General features: G+C 44.4%; 1 protein-coding gene across 2 annotated transcripts in view; it reads left to right on the top strand.

The window, feature by feature from the left end:
- DDHD2 (DDHD domain containing 2) overlaps positions 1-26,818 on the top strand; it is a 440,822-nt gene extending 414,004 nt beyond the window's left edge. The window contains exons 17-18 of one of the 2 annotated variants that reach the window (XM_069213949.1): positions 5,330-5,423; positions 25,923-26,098. In XM_069213949.1, coding sequence (XP_069070050.1) covers positions 5,330-5,411 — 82 coding nt within the window. In that variant the 3' untranslated portion in view covers positions 5,412-5,423; positions 25,923-26,098. Of the gene's footprint in view, positions 1-5,329; positions 5,424-25,922 lie in introns of both variants that reach the window. The other variant, XM_069213948.1, reaches the window with a different exon arrangement.
- The last annotated feature ends 850 nt before the right edge of the window (positions 26,819-27,668 follow it).

Genomic DNA, 27,668 nt, shown 5'->3' on the forward strand with positions numbered 1-27,668 from the left:
AGGCCCACACAGCACAACAACAAAGGCTCCTGCGCCGATGGAGAACCACTCAGGAAGCTGGGTGTCGCAGGAAAGAGTGCTGGGGGCCGGAGCATCAAGGTGCACAAAGATCTTGTAAGAAGGATGCCAACAAGTCTTGGCAGCTGCAAAAGACGAGGTGCACGGGGGTACTGTCTTGCGTGAGGGGGCAAGGTCTTACCTCCACCAAAGTTGGACAGTTGGAAGAGAGGACTGTCGGGACCACTTCAGTCCACCACCTGTGATGCAGGATCCATGCAGCTCAGCAGGAGAGTGGATCCACGCAGTCAGTAGTCATTGCAGTTGGTGCCCGCAGAAACAGGGGAGTGACTCCTTCACCCCAAGGGAGATTCCTTCTTCCTTCTGATGCAGGCTGAAGACGGGCTGTCCTCCGAGGATGCACAACCGGGGAAATGTTGCAGTTGCTGGAAGGAGCCGGAGATACAATGTTTCAGGAGGCATCTTGCTTCTTTGTTGCAGCTTATAGGTTCCTAAAGAGTCCAGATACAGTTTCTTTGGTCAGAAGTCGAAGTGGAGGATACAGAGGATTCCTGTTGGAGTCTTGCAATCCGAATCTGAGGAACCACCCAAAGGAGAGACCCTAAATAGCCCTGAAAGGGGGATTGGTCACCTAACCAGGTAAGCACTTATCAGGAGAGGGCTCTGACGTCACCTGCTGGCACTGGCCACTCAGATGCTCCCAGAGTTCCCTGCCAACCTTGAATCCAAGATGGCAAAACCCAGGGACCCTCTGGAGGAGCTCTGAGCACCACCCCTGGGGTGGTGATGGACAGGGGAGTAGTCACTCCCCTTTCCTTTGTCTAGTTTTGTGCCAGAGCAGGGACTGGGGCTTGGGGAGGCTACCCCTCCCAATCCTGTAACACCTATTTCCTAAGGGAGAGGGTGTAACACCCATCTCCTAAAGGAAATCCTTTGTTCTGCTTTCCTGGGCTCGAGCTTTTCAAGCAACAGGAGGGCAGAAACCTGTTTGGGAGGTGGCAGCAACTTGGGCTGCCTGGAAACCCTCAGAAGGCTGTAATGGCAATACTGGGAGTCCTCTAAGGAGCCCCCAGAGTGCATGGAATCATACACCCAATGCTTACAAAAGCCTTGGGGTATGATTCCAACATTTTTGATACCAAACATGCCTGTTAGGAGTTACCATTATGTAGCTGGACATAGGTATTGACCTATGGTACACGCATAAAATGACGTTCCCGCACTCACGAATTCTGGGAAAATGGGCCTGGAGTTCGTGAGGGCACCTCTTCTAGTGCAGGGGTGCTGACACACACAGGTACTTTGCACCCTGCCCTCTGGGCTGGAAGGCCTGCTATAGGGGTGACTTATAAGTGACCTGGTGCAGTGAAAGTGGCAGTGAAAGGGTGCCTGCACCTTTTCACGCAGGCTGCAATGGCAGTCCTGCAGAACTCTTTGCATGGGCTCCCTGCAGGTGGCAAAAGATATGCTGCAGCCCATAGGGATCCCCTGGAACCCCAATGCCCTTGGTACCACATACTAGGGACTTATAGGGGGGCACAAGTATGCCAATTGTGGGTGAAATACAGACTTTTGGGAGAGAGCATAATCACTAGGGTCCTGGTTAGCAGGATCCCAGCGAACACAGTCAAACACACTGACATCAGCCAGAAAACGGGGGTAGCCATGCCAAGAAAGAGGGTACTTTCCTACACTAACGTATAGGGGTCAGAGGTATGTTTTTTAATAAAAAACAGCTGGTGTTCTGAGAAAACTGCCGTAATGTAAGTACACACGTTTCTATTGAAGTGGTAAAGATTGTGGTGGTCCACTTTGTGTTGACAAAAATATCGGGGACAGCCTTGAGCAAAGTACAGAATGAAAATGTCAGACTAAGAATTAAAACAGTTCCTAGGCTAAAGGTGTATGAGATAAAAGGAAATAAAACATCACCACAGAATGAAGCTTCTGCTCAGAAAATAAAATGAATAAAATAAATTTGTATTAGGCTAAAGGGCACAAGCTGCGACCTATGGCTAAAATAACGTGCCCACAAAAGCTTACCAAAATAAACTCGGCAGAAACAGGAGGAAGAAAAAGATAGGAACCTGTGATAAAGCGAAGAAAGCAGGAATGAAAAAAAATAGCAAGAATGAGCTAAGGAGACAATAAGTGTAAGGTGGTGGGGAAAAAAAGACTATTCAGCGTTTTGAAGCACACCCCAAAGAAAAAATGTGGGCCCCTACACTTTTTATTATTTTAAAACTAGCTCCTGGGCCACTTAAGTAAAGTAGTAACCATCAATCAGCATTTCAAAAAAATGCCAATTTAGCTGAGGCTAGGAACTTTGATTTAGAGGGGAGCTTTCTTGAGCTGTAATCACTCAAGTAGCCATAGTGGCCGCACGCTGTTATTCAAGATCTTAGGTTAGGTACGTTTGACAAAGTATTTTTCTTTTAACGTAGGTAAATTTTAGGCCTAAACACTGAAAAGATTTTTGCTTGGTACCAGGCATTAAATCTAGCATTGTGTTAAAGATCCCAGGCAGAATAAGGAACATGAAAATAAAGAAATTGTAGAAACACGAAATACAAGTGTGTTTAATTTAATTCAGTCTATTTGATAGTTCATTCTATTGTGCTAAAGAAATGTGCTTTCCTAACAGGGTTGTGTTACTCGTTAATTGACCTTCAGGGGATACATTTTAAGGGATAGCAGTGCTATTACTGTCTTGGATGTGTGCTAGAAAGCACCTTCATCTCCTTACTTAGCTGCTTACAAGGGGCTTCTCTAACCGGGGAGAATGTTTTTCACAAGGTTACTAGTCATCATAGAATTGCTTTAGGGTAGGCAGGTAGAGTGAAGCCAGAATGTGATATAGACATCTAGCCGCAGATTCCTTACTTGAGAATCTTCCCTAAGTGCGAGCTTGGATCCGGAAACCTTTTTTCCGATAGCACGTCTGCGTGTCGAAAGAGGGTGTCATGCGACTCTGTATCAACATTGGCCACTGGATGTGACATCAGACGGGTCCATATAACCGACGCGCCGACATTAGTTCCGTCTTTTCCGCGCTTGTAACGTGGATCCGGTAACTGTTTACTTTCATTATTATTACTTGGTAAAGAAGTGGTGGCTCTCCACTTCAAATTTGTCAATGGCAACTTTTTAACTGTTTGTTTCTTTTGATACTTAGCAATCCCTGATATAAGGATTATGTAGTTTTCTTTGATCTGAAGAAGAGCTTGAGCTCAAGAGTTGATACCTTCATGGTATGTGCCTTACTCCAAGTGGAGTATTGGTTCTTCTCTATGAAGATGTTCATATTCCTTGCACATGAGGGCAATATGTGCTGCCTCATCAAGTCTACATGTGGTAGAAGACTTTTATTTCTTTGTTAAAAGATCGTTGCTCCTCTAGGTGGCAACTGTTTTCATCATTCAACTGCCTCTAATTGGTTGTAGTTTGTGCTTACACTTTGTGAAGTGTTGTCCCTAGAGGGAATATACAAAATCAGTAAGATTCTTTTTCTTACAGAATCTTGTAAATTTTCTGGTTTATGTATGGAGATTTTTTCTAGATCCTCGGTAGATGGGTCTCTATTCAAATAGTAGGGTCATGTACTATCCTTGGTCTTCACCAGAGCACTGAATCTTTTTCATATCTACTATCTTATTCCGCCATATGATACTATTACTTGATGATGACGTCTCAAACAATTTGCACAACTGACGGTTTGGAAGGCTGTTGATTTTTTAAGCGGTATAATACCCACTTTAGGTGCCATTCTGTTATGTCAGGATTGTCTGACTAACTACTTAGCAGTCCTTAATATCTTTTATATAAATGTTCTTTTGTCACTACATAGGCATTTATTTATTTCCCCCCTATGTCACTATATATATTAGGGATATCCTAAATGTATTTTTATTATCTCTAGTTAATTTTCTTAGAGAAAAGACTGCTTAGATGCTAATGGTTGCTATTGTTGTCTTCAACTTCTTTTTGAAGTGACCATTTTCAGGCTTTCTCCACAGGAGCTGGACATTTCTAGTGTTTGTGGGGTAGGTCTGGTTAGAGTATACCTTAATATGACAAAGAGGTATTGCTCAATGGGAGGGTCTGCTGCTCTCAGTTACAAGACTGCTGCAGAAGTAGTTCGGGTCTGGCTATAAGAGCAAATACATTTATCTTCATTAGGTTATTTGGCAAAATTGTCCTTCTGTCATGGGTAGCGTTTATCCATATATCTTCATTGTCTTTATCTTCATTACTGTGGTCCTTTCCACAGTTCTCATGGGATGATCATGCTTGGGTTTGGATCTCATTAAGGGTGCTAATAGTTTTGTATTCATATTGATGGTTGTCTGCTTACACAGACGGGTCATACTATCATGGATAATTTTATTCCCATGCCTTTTAATGTCTTAAGACTTTATTTACCTGCTGTTATTTCCACAAGTTTTATGTTGCAAAATGTTATTACTCACTTGAATTATTATGAATGTCCGGTCCTTTTATCTTGTTCTAGACCGGCTTTGTTCCAGAGAGAGTCTTTTCATGGTCTCGGTCATGGGGGATGTTATCTCCATGTTTTTATAACTTTTTCTAACTGTGGTTCTTTACACAGTTCTTTTAGTAAAGAGTATGTGATTACTCATATGTATTTTTAGGAACGCACAGTCTATTTCTCTTGTTCTAGACCAATTTTCTTCTGGTTAGGGACTCAATGGAATCAGTTTGCAGACCCTCCTCTGGGGATGATATGTCTTTGGCATCTGATTGTAAAGTAAGGAATCTGCAGCTAGCTGCCTCTATCAGGTGAACAACTTACTTAACTTCGGTAATGCATTACCTGGTAGAGACAGGACCTAGCCGCAGATTCCATAAGGATCCTCTCTGCACTGCAAACTGAGTCCTCTTTGGTCTCAGAGATTTTGTTATGAGAACCTACACCTTTAATTAAGAATTCGGTGATTATTTGACACAAGGGTGTCTTTTGTTCTAGCACACTGTTTCAATAGGCAGTTTCTATATGTAGCTCCAGGTTTTGAGTGCGGAAAATAGTCACAGAAGAAACTGATGTCAGCAAGGAGGTACCACAACGTTGATAAGGAGTTGCGTGACACCCTCTTCCTATGTGCAGATGCACTAAGGAAACAAAGTTTCTGGATCCAGACTCGCACCTGGGGAAGATTCTAAAGTAAGGACTCTGCGGCTAGATCCTGTCTCTATCAGATAATGCATTACCGAAGGTAAGTAACTTGTTCTTCAAAAGATCTGTCGATTTATCATCTCTCATATTCATGACATTTTCTCGTTTTTGTAACAGGGAATCTCATGATACTGCACTGCTCATTCTGAGGGAGATTTACCAGTCGATGGGAATTGCCCTGGATCAGCCTCTGCAATAAGGCCTAACCATGGTGGGACTCTTATTTTCTTGCTTTGATATTTTGTTGCACCACTTAGGTTTTACAGTTTTATTGAGCTTTGTATGTTCCTGTAGCTTAACAATGTGGTTTGGGAGGTAAATTTAAAAGTTGTCTTTTTGTAATTCTGAAATATTTTTGCTTGCTTAAAATATAACTTCTTTTTCTGATTGTTTCCTTTTTATAGTACCCATATATTGTGTGTATGCATGTGTATATATATGTATGTGTATATATATATAATTATATATATATATATATATATATATGGAAAATGTCATTTACCCAGTGTACATCTGTTCGTGGCATGAGACGCTGCAGATTCACATGCTTTGCACATCCTGCCATCTAGTGTTGGGCTCGGAGTGTTACAAGTTGTTTTTCTTCGAAGAAGTCTTTTCGAGTCACGAGATCGAGGGACTCCTCCCCTTTCGGCTCCCTTGCGCATGGGCGTCGACTCCATCTTAGATGGTTTTCCCCGCAGAGGGTGAGGTAGGAGTTGTGTATTATAGTAATAGTGCCCATGCAATGGAGTAAATATGTATGTACATAATGTGGTTTAAAGTGATATATTTACAAATGTTCAAGATCAACTTCGAAACGGCTACAGGCTCCCGGGGAGGCGGGTGGGCGCATGTGAATCTGCAGCGTCTCATGCCACGAACAGATGTACACTGGGTAAGTGACATTTTCCGTTCGATGGCATGTGTAGCTGCAGATACACATGCTTTGCATAGACTATTAAGCAGTTATCTCCCCAAAAGCGGTGGCTCAGCCTGTAGGAGTTGAAGTTGTTTGAAATAAAGTTCGTAGTACTGCTTGTCCTACTGTGGCTTGTTGCGTCGTTAACACATCCACGCAGTAATGTTTGGTGAATGTATGAGGCGTAGACCATGTGGCTGCCTTACATATTTCAGTTATTGGAATGTTTCCTAGAAAGGCCATAGTAACACCTTTCTTCCTAGTTGAATGTGCCTTTGGTGTTATAGGCAGTTCTCTTTTTGCTTTGAGATAACAGGTTTGAATACATTTAACTATCCATCTGGCAATGCCTTGTTTGGATATTGGATTCCCTGTATGAGGTTTTTGAAAAGCAACGAACAGTTGTTTTGTTTTTCGTATTTGTTTTGTTCTATCAATGTAGTACATTAAAGCTCTTTTGATGTCTAATGTATGTAGTGCTCTTTCAGCCACAGAATCTGGTTCTGGAAAGAACACTGGTAGTTCTACTGTTTGATTTAAGTGAAACAGTGATATGACTTTTGGTAAGAACTTTGGGTTAGTTCGTAAAACTACTTTATGCTTGTGTATCTGAATAAAGGGTCTTGTATGGTAAAAGCCTGTATTTCACTTACTCTTCTTAGAGATGTGATGGCAATGAGAAACGCTACTTTCTATGTTAAATATTGTATCTCACATGAGTGCATGGGTTCAAAAGGTGGACCCATGAGTCGTGTTAAGACAATGTTAAGGTTCCACGAAGGAACTGGTGGCGTTCTTGGTGGAATGATTCTCTTTAGGCCCTCCATAAATGCTTTTATGACTGGGATCCTAAATAATGAAGTTGTGTGCGTAATTTGCAGATAAGCTGAAATTGCGGTAAGATGTATTTTAATGGATGAAAAAGCTAGCTTTGACTTTTGTAAATGCAGTAAGTAGCTTACGATGTCTTTAGCAGATGCATGTAATGGTTGAATTTGATAATTATGGCAATAATAAACAAATCTTTTCCACTTATTTTCATAGCAATGTCTTGTGGTTGGTTTCCTTGCTTGTTTTATGACCTCCATACATTCCTTTGTAAGGTCTAGATGTCCGAATTCTAAGACTTCAGGAGCCACATTGCTAGATTCAGTGATGCTGGATTTGGATGCCTGATCTGTTGTTTGTGTTGAGTTAACAGATCTGGATTGTTTGAAAGCCTGATATGAGGCACTACTGAGAGGTCTAGTAGTGTTGTGTACCAAGGTTGTCTTGCCCAGGTTGGTGCTATTTGTATGAGTTTGTGTCTGTTTTGACTCAATTTGTTTACTAGATACGGAAGGAGTGGGAGAGGGGGAAAAAGCGTATGAAAATATCCATAACGCATTGCCCTGAGATTGATCTTGTGGGTACCTGGATGCGAAGTTTTGGCATTTTGCATTGTCTTTTGTTGCAAATAGGTCTATTTGTGGTGTTCCCCATCTTTGGAAGTAAGTGTTTAGTATTTGGGGGTGAATCTCCCATTTGTGGATCTGTTGGTGAGCTCGAGAGAGATTGTCTGCTAACTGATTCTGAATCCCTGGAATAAACTGTGCTATTAGGCGAATGTGGTTGTGAATCGCCCAATGCCATATTCTTTGTGCCAGGAGACACAACTGGGTCGAGTGTGTTCCTCCCTGTTTGTTCAGATAATACATCGTTGTCATGTTGTCTGTTTTGACAAGAATGTGTTTGTGGCTTATTATGGGTTGAAATGCCTTCAACGCTAGAAATACTGCCAGTAGTTCTAAGTGATTTATGTGAACTGTCTCTGCTGAGTATCCCATTGTCCTTGGATGCTGTGTTGATTGAGGTGTGCTCCCCACCCTATCATGGAGGCATCTGTCGTTATTACGTATTGAGGCACTGGGTCTTGGAAAGGCCGCCCTTGGTTTAAATTTATATTGTTCCACCATTGAAGCGAGGTGTATGTTTGGCGGTCTGTCAGCACTAGATCTAGAAGTTGACCCTGTGCCTGTGACCATTGTGATGCTAGGCACTGTTGTAAGGGCCGCATGTGCAACCTTGCGTTTGGGACAATGGCTATGCATGAGGACATCATGCCTAGTAGTTTCATCACCATTTTGACTTGTATCTTCTGTTTTGGATACATGGCCTGTATTACATTGTGAAATGCTTGTACCCTTTGTGGACTTGGAGTGGCAATCCCTTTTGTTGTGTTGATTGTTGCTCCTAAGTATTGCTGTGTTTGAAACGGCTGAAGGTGTGACTTTGTGTAGTTGAGTGAGAAACCTAGTTTGTGGAGGGTTTCTATGACATACTTTGTGTGTTGTGAACACCGTTCTTGCGTGTTGGTTTTGATTAACCAATCTTCTAGGTACGGGAACACATGTATTTGCTGCCTCCTGATATGTGCAGCCACTACTGCCAGGCATTTTGTAAAAACTCTTGGCGCAGTTGTTATCCCGAATGGCAACACTTTGAATTGGTAATGTACCCCTTGGAATACAAACCTTAAGTACTTTCTGTGTGAAGGATGTATTGGTATATGGAAGTATGCATCCTTTAGGTCTAGTGTTGTCATGTAGTCTTGTTGTTTGAGCAATGGGATTACATCCATGTGAAAGTGATCTGATTTGATGTAGGTATTTAATGTTCTGAGATCTAATATAGGTCTTAGAGTTTTGTCCTTTTTGGGTATGAGAAAGTACAGCGAGTAAACTCCTGTTCCTCTCTGATGAATTGGTACCAGTTCTATTGCATCTTTTTGTAACAACGCTTGGATTTCTAGTTCTAGAAGATCCATGTGTTGTTTTGACATATTGTGTGTTTTCGGTGGGACATTTGGAGGGAATTTGAGAAATTCTATGCAATAACCATGCTGGATAATTGCTAGGACCCAAGTGTCTGTTGTTATTTCCTCCCAATGTTTGTAGAACTTGGTTAGTCTCCCCCCCACAGGTGTTATGTGTTGGGGATTTGTGACCTGGAAGTCACTGCTTGTTTTGAGGAGTTTTGGGACTTTGGAACTTCCCTCTACTCTTTTGGAATTGGCCCCCTCTATATTGTCCCCGAAAACTTCCCCGCTGATATTGGCTCTGATAAGTGGGCCTTGTTTGTGAGGTTGAGGGTTCTGTGCTTTGTCCTCGAAACCCACCTCGAAACTGTGTTTTACGAAATGTGCCTCTGCTCTGTGGGGAGTAGAGTGCGCCCATGGCTTTTGGCAGTATCTGTGTCCTTTTTTTAAGTTTTTCGATAGCAGTGTCCACCTCCGGCCCAAACAACTGCTGTCCGTTAAATGGCATATTCAGCATGGCTTGTTGTATTTCCGGCTTGAATCCTGATGTACGCAGCCATGCGTGTCTCCTTATGGTCACTGCTGTATTTACTGTCCTAGCAGCTGTATCCTCTGCATCCATTGCAGAGAGTATTTGATTGTTCGAAATGCTCTGTCCTTCCTCCACCACCTGTTGTGCCCTTTTTTGGAACTCTTTGGGTAAGTGTTCAATGAAATGTTGCATTTCGTCCCAATGAGCCCTATCATATCTCGCTAGCAATGCCTGTGAGTTGGCAATGCGCCATTGGTTGGCCGCTTGTGCTGCAACCCTTTTCCCCGCAGCGTCGAACTTGCGACTCTCCTTGTCTGGAGGTGGTCCGTCTCCTGAGGTGTGTGAGTTCGCTCTCTTGCGAGCTGCCCCTACTACCACAGAGCCTGGTGTTAATTGCTGTGTTATGTATACAGGGTCTGTTGGCGGTGGCTTGTATTTCTTCTCCACCCTTGGAGTTATAGCCCTGCCCTTCACATGCTCCTGAAACACCTGTTTGGAGTGTTTTAGCATTCCAGGTAGCATAGGGAGACTTTGGTATTGGCTATGTGTGAAGGATAGTGTGTTAAATAAAAAGTCATCCTCAATAGGCTCTGCATGCAGGGTGACATTATGAAACGCCGCTGCTCTTGACACCACCTGTGTGTAGGCTGTACTGTCCTCAGGTGGCGACGGTCTCACTGGCGCATCATAAAGATCCCATGCGTCGGGATCATCCTGACTCATTCCAGTATGAGTTTGGGATTGCATCAGTGGTGGAGTGGCCACCGGTGATGTGTGCGTTGAGTGTGGTGGAGATGGTGGTGGTGTTACTTGTCTTGCCACCTTTGCCTGTGGCTGCTTGTCTTTTTCTTGAAAGGCAAGTCTTCTTTTCATCCTAATTGGGGGAAGAGTACTTATCTTCCCTGTGTCCTTTTGGATGTGGAGCCTTCTCTGAGTGTAGTCTGGCTCCATTGACTCTAGTTCTTGTCCGAACCTATGTCCTTGCATTTGTGAGGACAGTCCCTGTTCCTCTGTGTAGGAACCTGTTTTCGGTTCAGAGGCCGGATGTTTCGGAATGGAAACTTTTTCGGCTGTCTTTTTCGGCTCCGACAACACTTTTTAAATTTTTGGCGTTCCGGTCTCGGTGCCGATTCATTTCGGTGCCGCCCTCTCGGTGCCGAACTTGCTCTGACCCGCTATCTCGGGGTCGAGTCTGCTCTGTGCCGGTATCTCGACCGGAGTCGGATGTCTTCGACACATGCGTGCCCTTTTTCGGTGCCGATGATCGGTCACCTATTTTTCGGGTTAAGCCATGGCCTGTTGACTGTGGCGTCCCCTGGGCTTTAGTGGTCTTTCCGTGAGTTTTGTGCGTCTTACTCACGGTTTTCGGCGTCTGTTCGGGATCGACCTCGTCCTCGATGGAGAAGGCTTCTTCTTCCTCCTCCAAGTGTTTTTGTCCTGTCGGCGCCGACGCCATTTGTAGTCTTCTCGCTCTTCGGTCTCTTAGTGTCTTCCTTGACCTAAACGCTCGAAAGGCTTCACAAGTATCTTCTTTGTGTTCTGGAGACAAACACAAGTTACAGACCAGATGCTGATCTGTATAAGGATACTTGTTGTGACATTTGGGGCAGAAGCGGAATGGGGTCCTTTCCATTAGCCTTGAAGAGACAGGTGGTCGGGCCGACCAGGCCCAGACGGGGGATCGAAAACCCCGAACGGCCTCCGGAGCTCTTCAAAATTCGGTGTCGATCTGTTGTAACTAACCCGATACCGAACGCCAACAATACCGACGATTTTTCCGAGATTCTGACTATCTTTCCGAACCGAAACACGGAGCGAAAAGGAACACGTCCGAACCCAATGGCGGAAAGAAAACAATCTAAGATGGAGTCGACGCCCATGCGCAATGGAACCGAAAGGGGAGGAGTCCCTCGATCTCGTGACTCGAAAAGACTTCTTAGAAGAAAAACAACTTGTAACACTCTGAGCCCAACACTAGATGGCGGGATGTGCAAAGCATGTGTATCTGCAGCTACACATGCCATCGAACATATATATATATATTCATTCACTTAAAAATAACCAATGGTTACAGGGACATTATAGTTAAGCACACACTTTAAACGTACCAAACCATAGAAGTTCACCTGTTATAGTTAGAGTTGATCTCAAGTAACTATAACTTGTGCCGGAAGGTAACTATAACTCATGTAAATAGGGACATCTCCGCAGATAGTGGCTTGGTCTCCTCCTACTGTAGCTAAGGAGGAGGGTGCCACATTTGCTATGGTGGGTAGGAGGGAAGCCGAAGTCCTGGATCTTCAGCTACATTCTGTGAATGTCAAAACTAACATCTTGACGGAGGTGCTTCAGCCAGAAGTCACCCCTTCAGAACTGCTTCTCCCATTTAATGACGTCCTCCTTTGGGCCTAGTCCAAGCACTGCACAGGGGCTTCTGAAAACAGTACATTTGCCCGCCGGCATTGCCCCGCCCCAAGGAGCCCCCCTTTCCTCACCCAACCACAGAGAGCTTTGTGATCCAAGATTCGTCTTCCTGAGTAAATCCTGACACATTCCCTACCACTCCACTGGGTAGGGAATCCAAAAGGCTCAGCACCTTGGGTAAGAAGATGTTTTCTTCTCCCAGCCTGGCATTATGGTCTGTGAACACTGCATGCCTTTTGGGACGTTACGTGCATTCCCTTTGGGATTCTGTTGTGCAGGTACTACCTTTGGCCCCAGTGGAGGTCCGGGTCATGCTCTCTCTAGCTATGTTGACGGGAGAGATCCAACTAAGTTCCCAATCAGGCATGGGCTGGGCACGACTGACTCATTTGGCAGAGCAGTTTCTTTGGCGGTGGCCTTACAGCACCACACCTCACAGAGGTAAACTGGCTTTTCAGGGGATATCCAAGCTTCACTTATAAACATGCTCTTTGATGGCTCCCATCTCTTCGGAGACAGGGTCAGCCGTGATGCTGCAGTGCTTCAAGGACAGGAGAGCTACAGCCAGGTCCTTCAGCAGAGCTGCAGTGCTTCAAGGACAGCAGAGCTACGGCGGGTCCTTGGGCCTTTCCATAGCCCCAGTATGCCTTTCGCTCCTTAAGTGGCCACAGAAGGGGCTTTCAGCCCGCGTCTCCTCCCACCCAGCCACCATAGCCCACAAACTTCCCAGCCTCTCCGTGGCCAAGGTGTGACACCCATAGACCCCATGGGTCAGGCTGCTAGATGTCGACCAAGTCCACCACCCTTCCGGCAGCCTCCAAGCCTTTTTAGTTTGCCCTCTGACCATCATGGGCAGACAATGGTTGGATACGTCATCACCTGTACCTCTGGAGACCAATAACATCAGACTGCTGGGTTCTCAAGATTGCTCGGAGGAGCTACTCCCTCCCCTTCGTGACTACCCCTCCACTCATGCCACCCTCTTACTACAGGCTGACGGTTGGCCATCTCTCCTTAGTTCACCAGTGTAGAACGCTGGCTCTCTGTATGGTACACTGTGCAGAGAGTCCAGGGAATCCCCAAAGGTTTGCTGAGGCAGAGATAGATAGGTCTAATGTTCTTTTGGTGGTAGTGTGGGTGAGCAGTTAGGCTTATCAAGGAGTCAGGTTAATCATTTGTTGTACTCACAGAGGCAATAAATGAGACACATGATCAAAGAATAAATCTGAGACCAAATTAGAAAAATAGCATTTGCTTTTATATATGCTTTGAACCCCAGAACTTTGTTATACGTTAAGAAGTTTTTACATTAAAAATACTTTTCAGTTTCAAAAATTGACTGTGCAATTTTCAGTGTCTTCAATTTTAACGTATGAGAGAAAACAAGAATACAGTTTTGCAGGTAAGTACATGACTTACAAATCCAGTCTTTCGTTTTTAAGATCAACACCAGGCAAGGTTCAAATCAGCACCGAGAGTGCACCCTCAGTGGCACAGGAGCGGAGGTCAAAATTTGGGCTCAGGTGCCCAGTTTTAACCAATGGAGACTGGGGGTGAATGAAGATGTTGCTCACAGGTGAGTAAAGCAGTGTCGGGGGTCGATCTCCTCGGGTTGAGGTAAGTACAAGAGGGGCCACAAGGCAGCAGCAAATTTACATCCTCAACGGCACAGGGGCAGCCGGGAGCAGAGTGCCAACACAGCATTGGCCACCCAATGCAAGTCAATGGAGGAGGTCGGTTTTGGAAAAAGGCTGCAGGCACGGACATGAGGCTGAAAGAAGAAAACCCGCAGCTGCCCAGGTACGTTCGGATGCTGAGGGACTCATGGACCCCATCAGTCCAGCTCCCAAAGGTCCAGGGGCTCTGGATGCAGGGGTGTTTTTCGACGTCGGAAAACAGCTTACTGGGTGATTGCAGTAGGGGGGAGTCTTTGGATTGAGGCTGCAGGCTTTGAGGCAGAGTCCGGCAGGGGTCAACCTATGGTGGACTAGGGCTCACTGGGGAACCTTCACAGGACTGGTGGGCCACATGGACTCAGGCCATGGGCGTCGGGTGCAGTTTCGCGATTCCTCAGGGTAGAGTTCTTTTTCTTTATTTTTGGTTTCTTCTGGACAGTTCAGATGTCCGTGGGAGATCTTGGTGTTTGTCGAAGGCAGGCAGTCCTCCCAGGGCTTTGGAGGTTGCTGGGCTGCAGAACCTTTTGATGCAGAATCATTGAAAGCTGCAGACAGACCAGTTGGTGTCTGTAGTCTTCTCCGCTGGTGCGATGCTATAGTATCTGTGTCAGGAATCTGAGTTCTAGGGTTCAAGGGTGCCACCTAAATACTCAATTTAGAGGTGTTACAGGGAGTTCCAGGCAGTAGCCAATGGGCTAACCACCTTCACGGTGACTATATCATTCTTATGACCACTTCCTCCGGGAAGTGGGCATAACCCTAATGGTCTAATTCCTTCCAAACAAGATGGAGTAATTTAAAAAGTAGTGTCCACTTCAGCTCGTCCACCTTAGGGGTGGGACTGGCATGAAGTGGGCACTCCTCCTAATGTAACTAATTTTTCTGCCTGTGCTGCTGCCAGAAGTGGGGTCAGTACAGGGGGGTTGGTCAGCTCCACCATTTGGAGAGACCTGCGTTGCATTATAAAGGCAGCAATCCTTTGAAGCTCTACGTCCTGGAATGCACATTCTGCCTGGGAGAGGAGGTAACCTCTCTGCTCAGGGCAGGCTTTTGTATCTGGGCCTCAAGAGCACTGGCTCTCACAGTGGGGGACCAGAAACGTGTCTGTGGTGGCTGAACTGGTCAGGACCAGTCAGTCAACACACTAGTAGCTAATACGTTTTCAAGGGGCACCTCTAAAGTGCCCTCTGTGTGCATTTCTTAATAAATCCATCACTGGAATCAGTGAGGGTTTATTATTCTGAGATGTTTGATACCAAACACTGGCTATGTGCCTGCATAGGCATGTCACTTCTGCCACACGGTGCCAAATGACACCACTTACCCCTCTATGCAGGGGTATTGCTCATTAAAAAATTCCAGATCCACCCCGACTCCTGTGGGTAAATCTAAGGTAAGGAATCTGCAGCTAGATTGTCTCTAAAAGCAAAGGAGTTACCAAAGGAAAGTAACTTGTTTTACCATACCATTCTATACAATGATAGGCCATACCATACCGTGACACGACAGATTACACCATACTGTGATAGGCCATGTGTTCCCATGCCATCACATACTATAAAATAACAGGCCATACCATACTATACAATGACAGGCCTTGCCATACAGTGACATGCCACACTATGCTACTATACAATTACAGGCCATACCATAGTCATACTATACAACGACAGGCTATACCATACCAAACCATAGAATGACAGGCCATACATACCGTACCATGCTATATGATACAATGACAGGCCATACCATATTAAACAATGAAAGGATATACTGTACCATACACCATACTGTACAATATAATGGCAGACCATACTATTCAGTGCCATACCACAGTATATAAATGACGGGTTGTACCATACAATACAATGAAAACCATGCCATACAATAACAGGCCATACTATATGGGAGAGAGTGGATATATAGGGTGGATGTGAGGCCTTCCCAAGTAATAATGCTGCTAGTCTTTATCAGGCCCGGTTAGGTTACTTCAGTTTAAATCTTAGCTCAGTCCTGGGTAGCTCTGGCACAGAGAATGCAAGCTTATCTTAAAGGGACAAGTATCAAGTATTTATCAGTATCGAAACAGTTTATAATTAAGAAACACAGCAAAATACAAACCCCACCTAATTTTTAAAAATAATATTTGTTTTTATCTTCATATGATGAAAGGAACTGGAGTTATGAATTTTCAAAGTTTCATAAATCACTGCAATTCACTCAAAAAGTTTCATAAATCACTGCTTTTTACTTGTAGCTGTATTTTACGAGCCATGAACATGAGGGTCCCAACCAAAGTGAAAGTTTCAGGCAGACTGCGATGGAGCAGTGGTTGGATAAAGGGGTGGGGTTCATCCAGGTCAAACATTTACCTTTCCACTTAGAAACTTTTCTGTTTCTTTTCTTGGTGACCCGCTCGTAGGTGGGGTTCTCTGCAGCTTGGTTCTGGTGGTAGGTCCAATGGCAGTGGACAGGCAAAGTCCGCCAGCCCGATAAGACCCTTGGTTCTCGACAGGAGTTTGAGGCTATCATTAAACTGGCAAACCTTTCTGCAGATGCAGTTTGAAAAATTTGGGGCATGATCATACAAAAAGAGGCATTTCCTTACACCATACCATACCATACAATAGTAGGCAATACCATGACGTGACAGGCCATCCCATCTCATGCTATATAATGACAAGCCATACATTATCATACCATACTAGACAATGACAACATATACTATGCAATTACAGGCCATACCATAGCCTTACTATACAGTGACTAGCCATCCCGTACTATTCTGTACAACATGACAGGCCATATCACACAATATCATACCATGCCATACAATGACAGGCCATACCATACCATGTCAGGCCATACTATACTATAAAATGACAGACCATACTATACTATAAAATGACAGACCATACCATACCATACCCTACCCTACCATACCATGTAATGACATGCCATTCATACCATACCATACCATACCATACCATGCAATGCAATGACAAGCCATACCACACTATATTGCCATATTATACAGTGTCAGGCCATTATAATACCATACCATCCAATGTCAGCCCATAACTTACCATACGGCACAAGGACAGACCATACCATACCTACCATACCATACCATACAGACACACACCATGCCATAGTGTACGACGGGTCATACCATCCAATATGATGACAGACCATAACATACAATGGTAGGCCGTACCATATCATGCTCTACGACAGGCAATACCATACTATACAATGATAGCCCATATCATTACCCATCTATACAATGACAGGCTATGCCATACCATACAGTGCAGGCCATACCATACCATGCTGTCCAATGACACACCATACTATATTATACAATGTCTGGCAGTGTGTTCCCATACTATACAATAAGAGGCCATATCATAATATACAATGATAGGCAATACTGTACTATACAACACAGACCATAACATGCAATGACAGGCCATACCATGCTATAAATTGATAGACCATACTATACAATAACAGCCTATACTATAGACCATACAATACAATACAACACAATGACAGGGCATACCATACAGTGACAGACTGTGCATCACCATAGTATACAATGAGAGACCATACCCTACTTTGCTGTACGATACAATGATAGGCCATACAATACCATAAAATGATCAGATATACAACAGTCATACCATACTATTCAGTGATAGACCATACAATGAAAGTCCATCCCACACCAAACAATACTGTACAATGACAGCCCATACCATGCTGTACAATAATAGGCTATTCATACAATACAAGGACAGGTCCACACCATAGTCTACAATGACAGGTCATACCACATCAAATAATACCATACAATGGCAAGCCATACAATGATCATACGATGATCATACAATGGTATACAATACGAGACCATACCAACAGAACATACCATTCAATACAAGGGTAGGCAATACCATAGTATACAATGCCATACCATACAATACAATGACAGGCCATACCATACTATACAGAGCATAAAATACTATGCAATGACAGGCCTTGCCATACCATAGTATACAGTGACAGGTTATACCATACTGTGATATACAATACAATGACAGGCCATGCCACACCAAATAATACTGTACAATGACAGCCCATACCATGCTGTACAATAATAGGCTATTCATACAATACAAGGACAGGTCCACACCATAGTCTACAATGACAGGTCATACCACATCAAATAATACCATACAATGGCAAGCCATACAATGATCATACGATGATCATACAATGGTATACAATACGAGACCATACCAACAGAACATACCATTCAATACAAGGGTAGGCAATACCATAGTATACAATGCCATACCATACAATACAATGACAGGCCATACCATACTATACAGAGCATAAAATACTATGCAATGACAGGCCTTGCCATACCATAGTATACAGTGACAGGTTATACCATACTGTGATATACAATACAATGACAGGCCATGCCACACCAAATAATACCATACAATGACAATCCTTAACACAGTCATAACATACAATACAGTGACAGGCCATACCAAAGAATATCGTACAATGACAGGGCATACTATTCTATACAATAACAGACCATACCATACTATATAATACTTTGCAAGACAATAGAATGGCAGGCCTTACCAAACCATAGCATACATACCATACCATACTATACAATACAATACACTGACAGGCCATACCACACCAAACAATACCATACAATGACAAGCCATACCATGCTATACAATAACAAACCATACCATATAGTGACAGGCCAGACTATACCATACTAATCAAGGACAGGCTATGCTATAGTATACAATATCAACCCATAACATATCATTGTTTCTGCTGCCACTTGCCTGAGGCTGACTTCTTACACATGCTCTGGATGTGCTCATCAGTACTGGCAGGGTGTCACCACTTGCTGAACAATCTGTACAGGGTGCACCTCATTGCACCCATGGGAGGTATGTCTCTTAAATGTGTTCAGCTGAACCAAGAAAAACAAGGTCAACACGTGTTTCATTGATATAGGTCTTCTGCTTGCCAAATGTCTTATCACTTGTAGATGGAAGTCATCAGCTCCCTCAGTGATCTCTGCCTGAGAACACTGTATGAAAACCTGGGCTCAGGCCTACCCCAAATATCGAATCTCAGCTAAGTGGGATAACCTGGTAATCGAGTACCATCTGCCCTGCCAGGTACGAAGACTCTACGGGAGCCTCTTGATCCTCGACCTCACCTCCACCTACCTGGTCATCCATATAGGGCAGTGTGCTGTAAGTGTACCTAGCTTTACAACATCGATCCCGCCCTCCCCCGCCCACCCCTCCCAGCCGTCTCTGTGCCACATCTCTGACAGACCGCATGGCTTTTTCTGTGCCTTACCCACGCATATGCATAGTTCAGCACATGCATGGTTAAGGCACAAAAAAAGCCATGCATTGTTCAGGCAAGCGTGCAAAACATCTGTGTCCTTAACAACGCTTTGTTAAAGAAGTTTCCCCCATAAAATACCATACCATATAATGACAGGCCAGGCCATACCATACAAAAGTAATTATACAGTCATATTACATAATTAATATACATATATACATTATTATATGTACTACATATATAGGTACACCCATATAAATATATTGTAATATATTATAATATTTTGTACAAAGGTTGTACAATGTGGCAAAAAAAAAAAAAAACCTAAAAGTGCAAATTTCACTTTTCCCACTAATCTTACTGTACTTGTACTGCCACATTCAGCACACAGACTATAAAGTATGACATATTATCACTTATAAATCTCAACAAACTACTGAACCCTCCCCCCAAAAAACATTGTTACCTACAACCTTTTCCCACTTCAGGTGGCCCAATAGGCATCCTGGATCACCACCTATCTATACTATGTCACAACTTTCACCAGGGACTCAATGGTTCTCCTCAAGAGATAGCCAACTCTGACATAGCACGTAGCCAATGAGTTCTCAAAATGTTCAGCTTATCCAAGACCCTGACCACAAACTGGTTGTCTGCCGCAAAAGAAGGGTTACTTTTCTCTTGCAATAGAACACATCCAAAACATAGAACATGTCGAAGGATTCCTTCTAAATCATATTGGGAACTCGGCACATCACCTGTAGTGGTACCTCTAGTAGCCCTGTCTCAAAGGCTGGGCAGCAGCTAACTTTCTTCAGCAACAAAAACACCTTTCTTTTAATCAATCATATCCATGAAGAGCTTAATTTATGCTTGTTGCTTCCGGTGCGGAGCTCCAGCACCTATTTTTGAGGGCTGATGCTTAATTTTCTGCCTCAAACATTTATTGCGAGCAAAAGGCACATATGGGACAGACAGAGGAAGAGAAAAACAAAAAAGTGTCACAATGAGAGAAAGCAGAAAGCTGCAGGAGTGAGCAGGGATTGGCTGTAAATGGACTGAAGACGCCGGAGATGGCTTCAGGATTACGCTGCCTCAGTATTCCGTGTCTGCACATTTAATTGCAGCAGCCGCATATTTAAGAGGAGGGCTTTGGGCACCATTGCGTTTTTATTTACAATTTAAGCACTGTGTCATTGCATCAGTTTTCAACAGGACATCAGTCCTCCAGTATCTGAATCGAAACATATTGCACATTTCGTACCAGTCTCAGAGAATAGTTGCTAAGTTCATCATTATTGTATTTGGTATGTTCAGTTGTACTAATAGAAAAAGTTACTCAACTTTGGTGAAGTTCTTTCCAGCAGATACTCTATCAACCCGCAGATTTCTCACCTTTTGAATATCCCATGTGCCAGACTGGATCTGCAAACTTTGGCATAGTTCTTGCACTCCGATAGGTGACTCTGTTTTGACGATGGATGGACGTAACCAGAGCCGTAAAGTGCCCATCCTGTTGAGCTGAGTCAATATCCAATCCATTTTTCCGCAACAGTTAGGCTAAAGGACAACAATGACATTCTATGAGTAGCGGTGTAGTGCAGCAATGTTGTTGGAACCTTATTACCTAATGCAAGTGACCATTCTGCTATAGGACTTTACAATTATAACGTGCAGCCATACTTCAAGACCGATTGGAGAGCGTGACAGGTGAGGAATCTACAGGTAGATAGAGTATCCACCAGAAAGAACTTTACAGAAGAACTTTTTATTGTGATGGATACTTAGAGGAGGGACTTGAAGTAATGGTTAGAGAAGAAACTTAGACAAGGAAGTCCTGGGCAGGTGAAATGTCCATCCTGACGTACTTCTGAGTCCAATCGGTAATGCTCAGCTAGAGTGGGGAGAGATGCCTATGTGGCCTGTCAACAGATGTCCGCCACAGAGACTTCTTAAGCCAAGGCTAAAGTGGAAGACTTGGTTCTGTTAGAATGTGCCTTCTGGAGGTTCCTTTGTGCCAAAGCATTAATACTTCTTAATGCAAATGACAGCCCGCCTTTATAAGTTGTTCTTCTGGATAGCATTGCCCTTCCTATTGCCCGCATACCCTACAAAGAGCTGGTCATCAGTACTGAAATCCCTGGTGCAGTAAATGTATAAAATGTGTGCCCTCTTCGAAGCCATACTGTGCAGCCTCTCCTCCTTTCTGGTGGGATGCAGGGGGGGACAGAATGAATAAAGGAAGAGTAGTCAATTGACCCAGATGGAAAGGGGTCACAACCATGGGAAGGAAAGTAGCTCTGGTTCGAAGAACCAACTTGTCAAGAAAAAAGTTGCTAAAAGGCTGAAGAAGACTCAGTGTTTGTAACTCATTGACATGATTCGCCGAAATAATGGCAACTAGAAATACAGATGAACAAGTTCCTTACCTTTGGTAATGCCTTCTCTGGTAGAGAGTATATCTAGCCGCAAATTCCTTACCTTTGAATTCTCCCCATGCGTCAGACTGTATCTGGAAGATTTTTCATGAGTACCCTCTGCAAGCCAGTAGGTGGTGGCTGTCGGCTTTGCACGGCGCTGAAGGTGACGTCTGCTTCACTTATATAAGTGCTGCATTGGCGAGCTGTTGTCACTTACTTTTCATGACTTTCCACACCAGAAGCGCGGAGCCATGAAAAGCAATGACACTGGTGTGTCCAAATTAAGGTCCTAAAAGGGAATAGCCCTGGCCTTAGAAATCTTTCTGTGGAGCAGGGCAGATCAGTGGGTTGGTGAGGAATCTGCAGCTAGATATAGTCTCTACCAGATAAGGTGTTACCGAAGGTAAGTAACTTTTTTATCCGATAGAGACTTCTAGCTGCAGATTCCTTACCTATGAATAGATATCCAAGCAGTACTGACCCAGGTGGTGGGTCTGTGGACAAATTCAGACTAAGAAGTCCTGAAGGACTAAACGGATGATCAGCCCGTCCCCGCGGCCCTGACTTTCCAGGACGTAATGTTTAGTAAATGTGTGCAGGGAAGCCCACATTGCTGCCTGGCAGATATCCAGGACTGGGATTCCACGTACTAAAGCACTGGTCGCAGCCTTAGCTCTGGTGGAACGATCTTGTAAGCCTTCAAAAGGCTGTTTCTTCACCAGTGAGTAACAGATTTTGATGCAGAGGATGACCCATCGAGAGATGGTGAGAAGAAAGGTCAGGTGGTGCAGAAATGGGCCTACATACCCCACGAAGAATTGGTCGTCCACCCAAAACGCTTGTGTGATTGACACTCATTCAGAAGCTTGGGATACCAGACTCGCTGTGCCCAGTCCAGAGCCACATGGATGACGTGGGCCCGGTTGTTTCTGATCTTCTTGAGCACTCTGTGCCAGAGTGGTATGAGCAGAAAGTCATACACGAGGCCTGACCTCCACTTGAGACGAAAAGAACCTCTGAGCTAGAGCCACCTTGGAAACTCCAGCATGCAAACTGCTGACATTGCACGTTCTTGGCAGAGGCAAACAGATCTAACCAAGGCTGTCCCCACTGCTGAAAGAGACCTTGTGCCATCTCCTAAGTGGGAAGGGTATACCCAGACGTGGGGCCCGTGCTCACTGTGCCACTGGGTTCAAGCTAGCCAGGCTGATGAAAGGTGATACCCTGAAACTGGTCCCAGAATGCTTGTTTCCGGTCCAGGGAGGACTTGGCTTGGCAGTTCGGGCTGGACTGTTCCCATGAGGAACAGGGTCAAGACTGATTTGCATATCGCTGGGTCTAAACTGGGGTGGCATGGTGAGCAAAAGGACAATGGATTATACCCAGATCTGTGACTGGGGGTGAGTGTTTGCATTGTTCAGCACTCTGTCCGTCATCCTTTTGTTGTGCTTCCAAAAAGACAGGTGCCATCAAACGGCCTGTTGATGAGAGAACCCTGGACATCCCCTGAAAAGCCAGACGTTCTCAGCCAGGCTGACTGCCACTGTCGTTGAAACTGCTCTGCCCAGCGAGTCAGTCATGTCCAAACCACAGCATATAGTGAACTTTGGTGTGTCTCTCCCATCCTTGACTACTTGTGAGAGAATGGCCCAAGCCTCCTCCGGGACCTGTGGCAGCACTTCCGCAACCTTGTCTCACAGTGTGTGGGAATAGCAGACCAATAAGCATGCGGTGTTCGCTGACAGCATAGCAAGGCTGGTGAAAGAAATCATTTTGTTAGCCAAGTTATGCCAGCCTCTTGCATTTTCTTTCTGGGGGTGGGGCAGAGAATACGCCATGGGAAGTACAAGCTTGGACCACTAAGCTCTAGGGGTAGGGTGGTAGGTGAGGAAAATGGGGCCCGTGTGGCAGGGTGGTGGGCAATTGTCGTATTTACTGGAGCCCCTGTGCTGGGCTTGAACCACGTTTCCAGAAGGACGTTGGTGAGGACTTCATTGAAATGGAGCAGGGGTTCATAGGAGGAAGCACCCAGTTGCAGCACTTCTGTCAAGATGATGCTCTTAACTTCTACGGAGGGCAGTTGAAGGTCTAGAACCTCAGCTGCCTACCTCACCACTGTTGCATAGGAATTCTCCTCCTCTGTAGCCACGGTAGGGGGAGAAAGCATATCAGTATCTGGAGAGGAGTCCAGTCCACTGGCTTGACCCTGATCCTCACGCCAGGCCATTTCTTCTTCATAGGGCTGGTATTCTAAAGGGTCCAGCGACCCCTCCCAGTCTTCCCCATCAGTCTCCGATCTAGGAGGCAAGGCTCCTGCTGGCATAGGAGTCGGTGTCGGGCGATGCCCATCTGGTTCCATGTTGGAGTCAGGGAAGACAATGGGGATGGCGCTGGGAGCGTTGACATTGAGACTGATGCCAGGGAAGGTCGAGATGGCACGATCGATGTCTGTCCGAGTCAAGAACTGGATCCTCGGGGGCCCATCGAAGCCCAAGCCGCCAGTGTAGAACCAGATGGGGCCCCCCTCCAACTCTGACCCAGTTGGCCCACCTTCAGGCCCCAAAGAGTGCTATAAAATGAGGTGCATGGCCCTATAAAACTCCTTAAGTTGGGCAAGGGTTGCTCCGGCTCCTGGAAAGTCAGGAAATATGCAGAGCTGGCCCACATGCAGGTTCTAAAGTCTGAGTCCTAGAATGCTGATGCTCCCTTGTCGCGGCTGCCGACGGATGAGAAGTCTAAGACCGCTTCGACTTCTTGCTCTTCTTCTTGTGTCTTGACTTACCGGATCATCCCAAAGACTTGGAACGGGACAACAATGACTTCCGGCTGCGTGACTGGCCCTGGACCTTCTCCTCGAGCAGGATCTGGACCTGCACGGAGTTGCACCATCAGCTTTAGGAACTGCTCCCTGAAAGCCTTCTGATGCATGTCCCAGCAATTGGAGCACGACATCAGCCAGTGACAGACTCTGCAGGGCTTAAAACCCATATTGCGTGATGACATCCTCGAATACCAAGAGGCATACCTCAGAAATTGTCAAGAAAAAGTCCAGTCAAAAAGTGACTGAGGGGTAGCTCTTCTTGTGGATCGGCTCTGGCTGGCGTAGAAAGAAAAGACCTGACGCCAGTGCATCTGGGTGACGTCTGTATAGGTACCACGGTTACACTTCTGGCGTGGACACCGTTGATGATGAACACAGAGCCAATCGACCCCACTTACCGGTGCACAGGGTACTGCTCACGAAAAACCTTCTGCATCCAGTCTGACGCCTGGTAAGAATTCATAGGTAAGGAATCGCAGCTAGAAGTCTCTATTAGATACAAATATTAAAGGATAGGTATCTGTTGTTAGAAGTAGCCATCAGAAGAACAAGTTATTTACCATGTGAAACGTTCTTTCTGGTGGATACTCTGTGGAATAACAGCAGATTCCTTCCTGCCCTCCAATCTTTTTTCCATCTAAAATGCATCCCAGGTAGAGATCTGCACACTGGTACTCTCGTGGCATGGACAGAGACCAGAAAGAAACTGAGGTCCACACACAGTGGTGATGCTGATATGCAGCTCTGTTCAACACTTCCAGACAGGACAAAGTAAAAGTGGAGCTGTACTGCATCACCTAGTGGAGCATTGGGATAGTATTTGTAATTTTCCAGATCCGCTATGGCAGCTAGGGATATTCTAAAGGTGAAGAATCTGCAGTAAGCTAGAGTATTCACCAGAAAGAGGGTTACCCAAGGTAAGTAACTAGTTCTTCTGGCACACACGTTGAAGACAAGATCCTCTGTAGCATGCCCCTAGTCTCCTAAGTCTGCCTGTATACTGTTGAGGCCAGGAAGCACCCACACATTTTCTGCTGCCTCTGATTTACCTATTCTGTCTGCGAGGTAAGCGTGCACTGCTGCTGCTTGTGTTGTCTTGTGTGTGAGGGAATCGTTTTTTGTGTGTAATGAAGGTTGTAGTGAGTCAGTACGGGGGGTAAGCCCCAGTAAATTTAATGTTCTGCTCTGAATGCAGTACCTATCGGATCAGCACTTTGTGACACTATTAGAAACCCTGGATTTTAGGGTCGAGACTAATAAAGGTCAATACCATCTGTCATGATGTTAATGTGTGTCCAATTTAGAATAAGAGATCCATTTGGCTGAAAAAAAGGGGAAAAAAGCACCATACCCATTTAGTCCGAGGATTACTTGTGTGTAGAATCCGGATTACACTCTCGGTCTTGTAGTACTTCCATATCAAAATACATACTTTTTTTAGACAAATTGGGGCCACTCTCCACGGATAGAGATCTGTCACTTAATGCTGTGTACAGTAAAAAGAAAAAATATATAGGCATATACATATATATCAGTATGTGCTAATAAGCGAGAAAAAAACAGTTTTAGTTCTAATACCTTTGTGTTTGCTTCGGCTTAGATTTCATTGGGTCGATAGCAGACGTAGATGTTTACATATAAAGAGCGTTAATTATTTCCTGGGTTAATTCCGCTCCTTTAAGTAAACCTTGCTTTTTATCTGTTTTCTTCCATAGGATCACCAGTCAGCGCCCTTGGATTTTGAAGGATGCTTCAGCCTCTGGTCACATACCGTGCTGCTTCAAAAATGGAATCATGATCTTCCACCCTCAACCATAATCTACTGTAAATCAGTCTTCTCGATTTTGGAGGGAAAGGCTGTACACCATAAAGATAGTATTTTTTCACTGTCTTTTTGTTGACTAATTTAATACTGAAACAGGTGTTCCTTTAGCTTTTATAGTGCAGAATTTTCTATGACACTGGAAGCATGCTACTACATACCCATGAGCTGGTTTGTTGTTTCTGTCACTAAACCATAGATGATATATTTGTTAACTATTTGTTTGAAGTGACCTTTTAATAGTGTTTGTGGGCAGATATTTGAATGGCTTTTGCTCCATTTTCTGAATTGGGAACATGCATTATAATAAGGTGAATCCTGGTGCTAGCCACATGCCTAGCGCACAGGAATCGTTAGTCTAGTGCCACGTACCATACAGGTGTAAAGGGGAGGAGCTTTTAGTAGCAAGGGGAGGTTCTAGGGCAGTGCAAGAATAAGTAGGCACTGTGGAGGCTACTAAAAGGCATTAACAGTTCCTCCCCTTTGAAGTTGCAGTAGCTAGCCTTGATTTGTAGATGGAGTGCTAGATTGAGCACATCAAAAATAGCACTTTGCACTCACTGAAGGATTTTTTTTTCATCTTACACAGACTGGTTCCATTATCAGCCTTACCTATGTTTTGTCGTGCTGAGAATGCTTACATGACCAGGAGGTATGTGTTAAATCAGCACTACTTCGAAAATATCCAACCTATTATGGACTCCTGAACTTTGGAAATTCCTCTGCCCTTCTGCTGGGTTCGTACAAGTGGCAAATCTCCCTTTGCATTAAAAAGAAATATAAATTTGATCTTGCTTCTGGACTAAAAGATATTATCCTTGCATTTCCCTCTTTTCACTTCATCTTCCTCCAAAGGGTAACTTAAGAAAGGAAAATGATACTTCGAATGGGGAATGAAAGCAGCATTTGCACAAAATACTAGACAGGGCCCGTAGCTACTAGAATTGAGCATTAATGCTTTATTCAAGCGGTCGTGATCGTGTTAGTAAAATTTACTGAGCTTACCTCCAGTGGTAGCAGAGCCTTTAGGTTCTTATGTGTTGATGTTAAAAGTCCATTTTTAAACAGCACTCAGAAGTTGTCCCTCTACAGAAACACAATTGTCTCCAAACCTTTCTTTTTCGGGCCACGTGCAATTGTAAAATTATTCCTATTGAAGACTACTAGGAAAAGGCCTGGTCTAGCATTCATTTGAAAACAGTGTCCCAAAAGGAATTTGGGGTTTGTCCTCTACTTATGGAGGTCGAATACCTCAGCATGCTTTACAAGATAAGAATATAATGGAATTGATCACTATATCAACGCCACCACATCAGCCATATCATTACATTGGCACTGACCAGCCCCTTCTCCTACCTATACCACAACCCTAACCCTTAAATGTGCATAATTTCATGTAATTATGTTCTCAGCTGTGGTACTTTCTATGGAGTGGTAGGTCGATGTAGAGGTTTCCAGGTAGTGGAGGTGCACCTTTACGTGTTTTAACCACAAGTATGGTTTTAGGTATCCATACTATTTGCAAACTTCCATCATACTGCCACGTGTTCCATTTAGATTTTTTAAAATATAATCCTTTTTTTTCAAGAGGGACATTTTTTTAACCACTGTATGTTTTTCTGCCAAGTTGATCTCGGAC

The sequence above is a fragment of the Pleurodeles waltl genome, chromosome 11 (genome assembly GCF_031143425.1).
Source record: "Pleurodeles waltl isolate 20211129_DDA chromosome 11, aPleWal1.hap1.20221129, whole genome shotgun sequence".
Taxonomy (NCBI): domain Eukaryota; kingdom Metazoa; phylum Chordata; class Amphibia; order Caudata; family Salamandridae; genus Pleurodeles; species Pleurodeles waltl.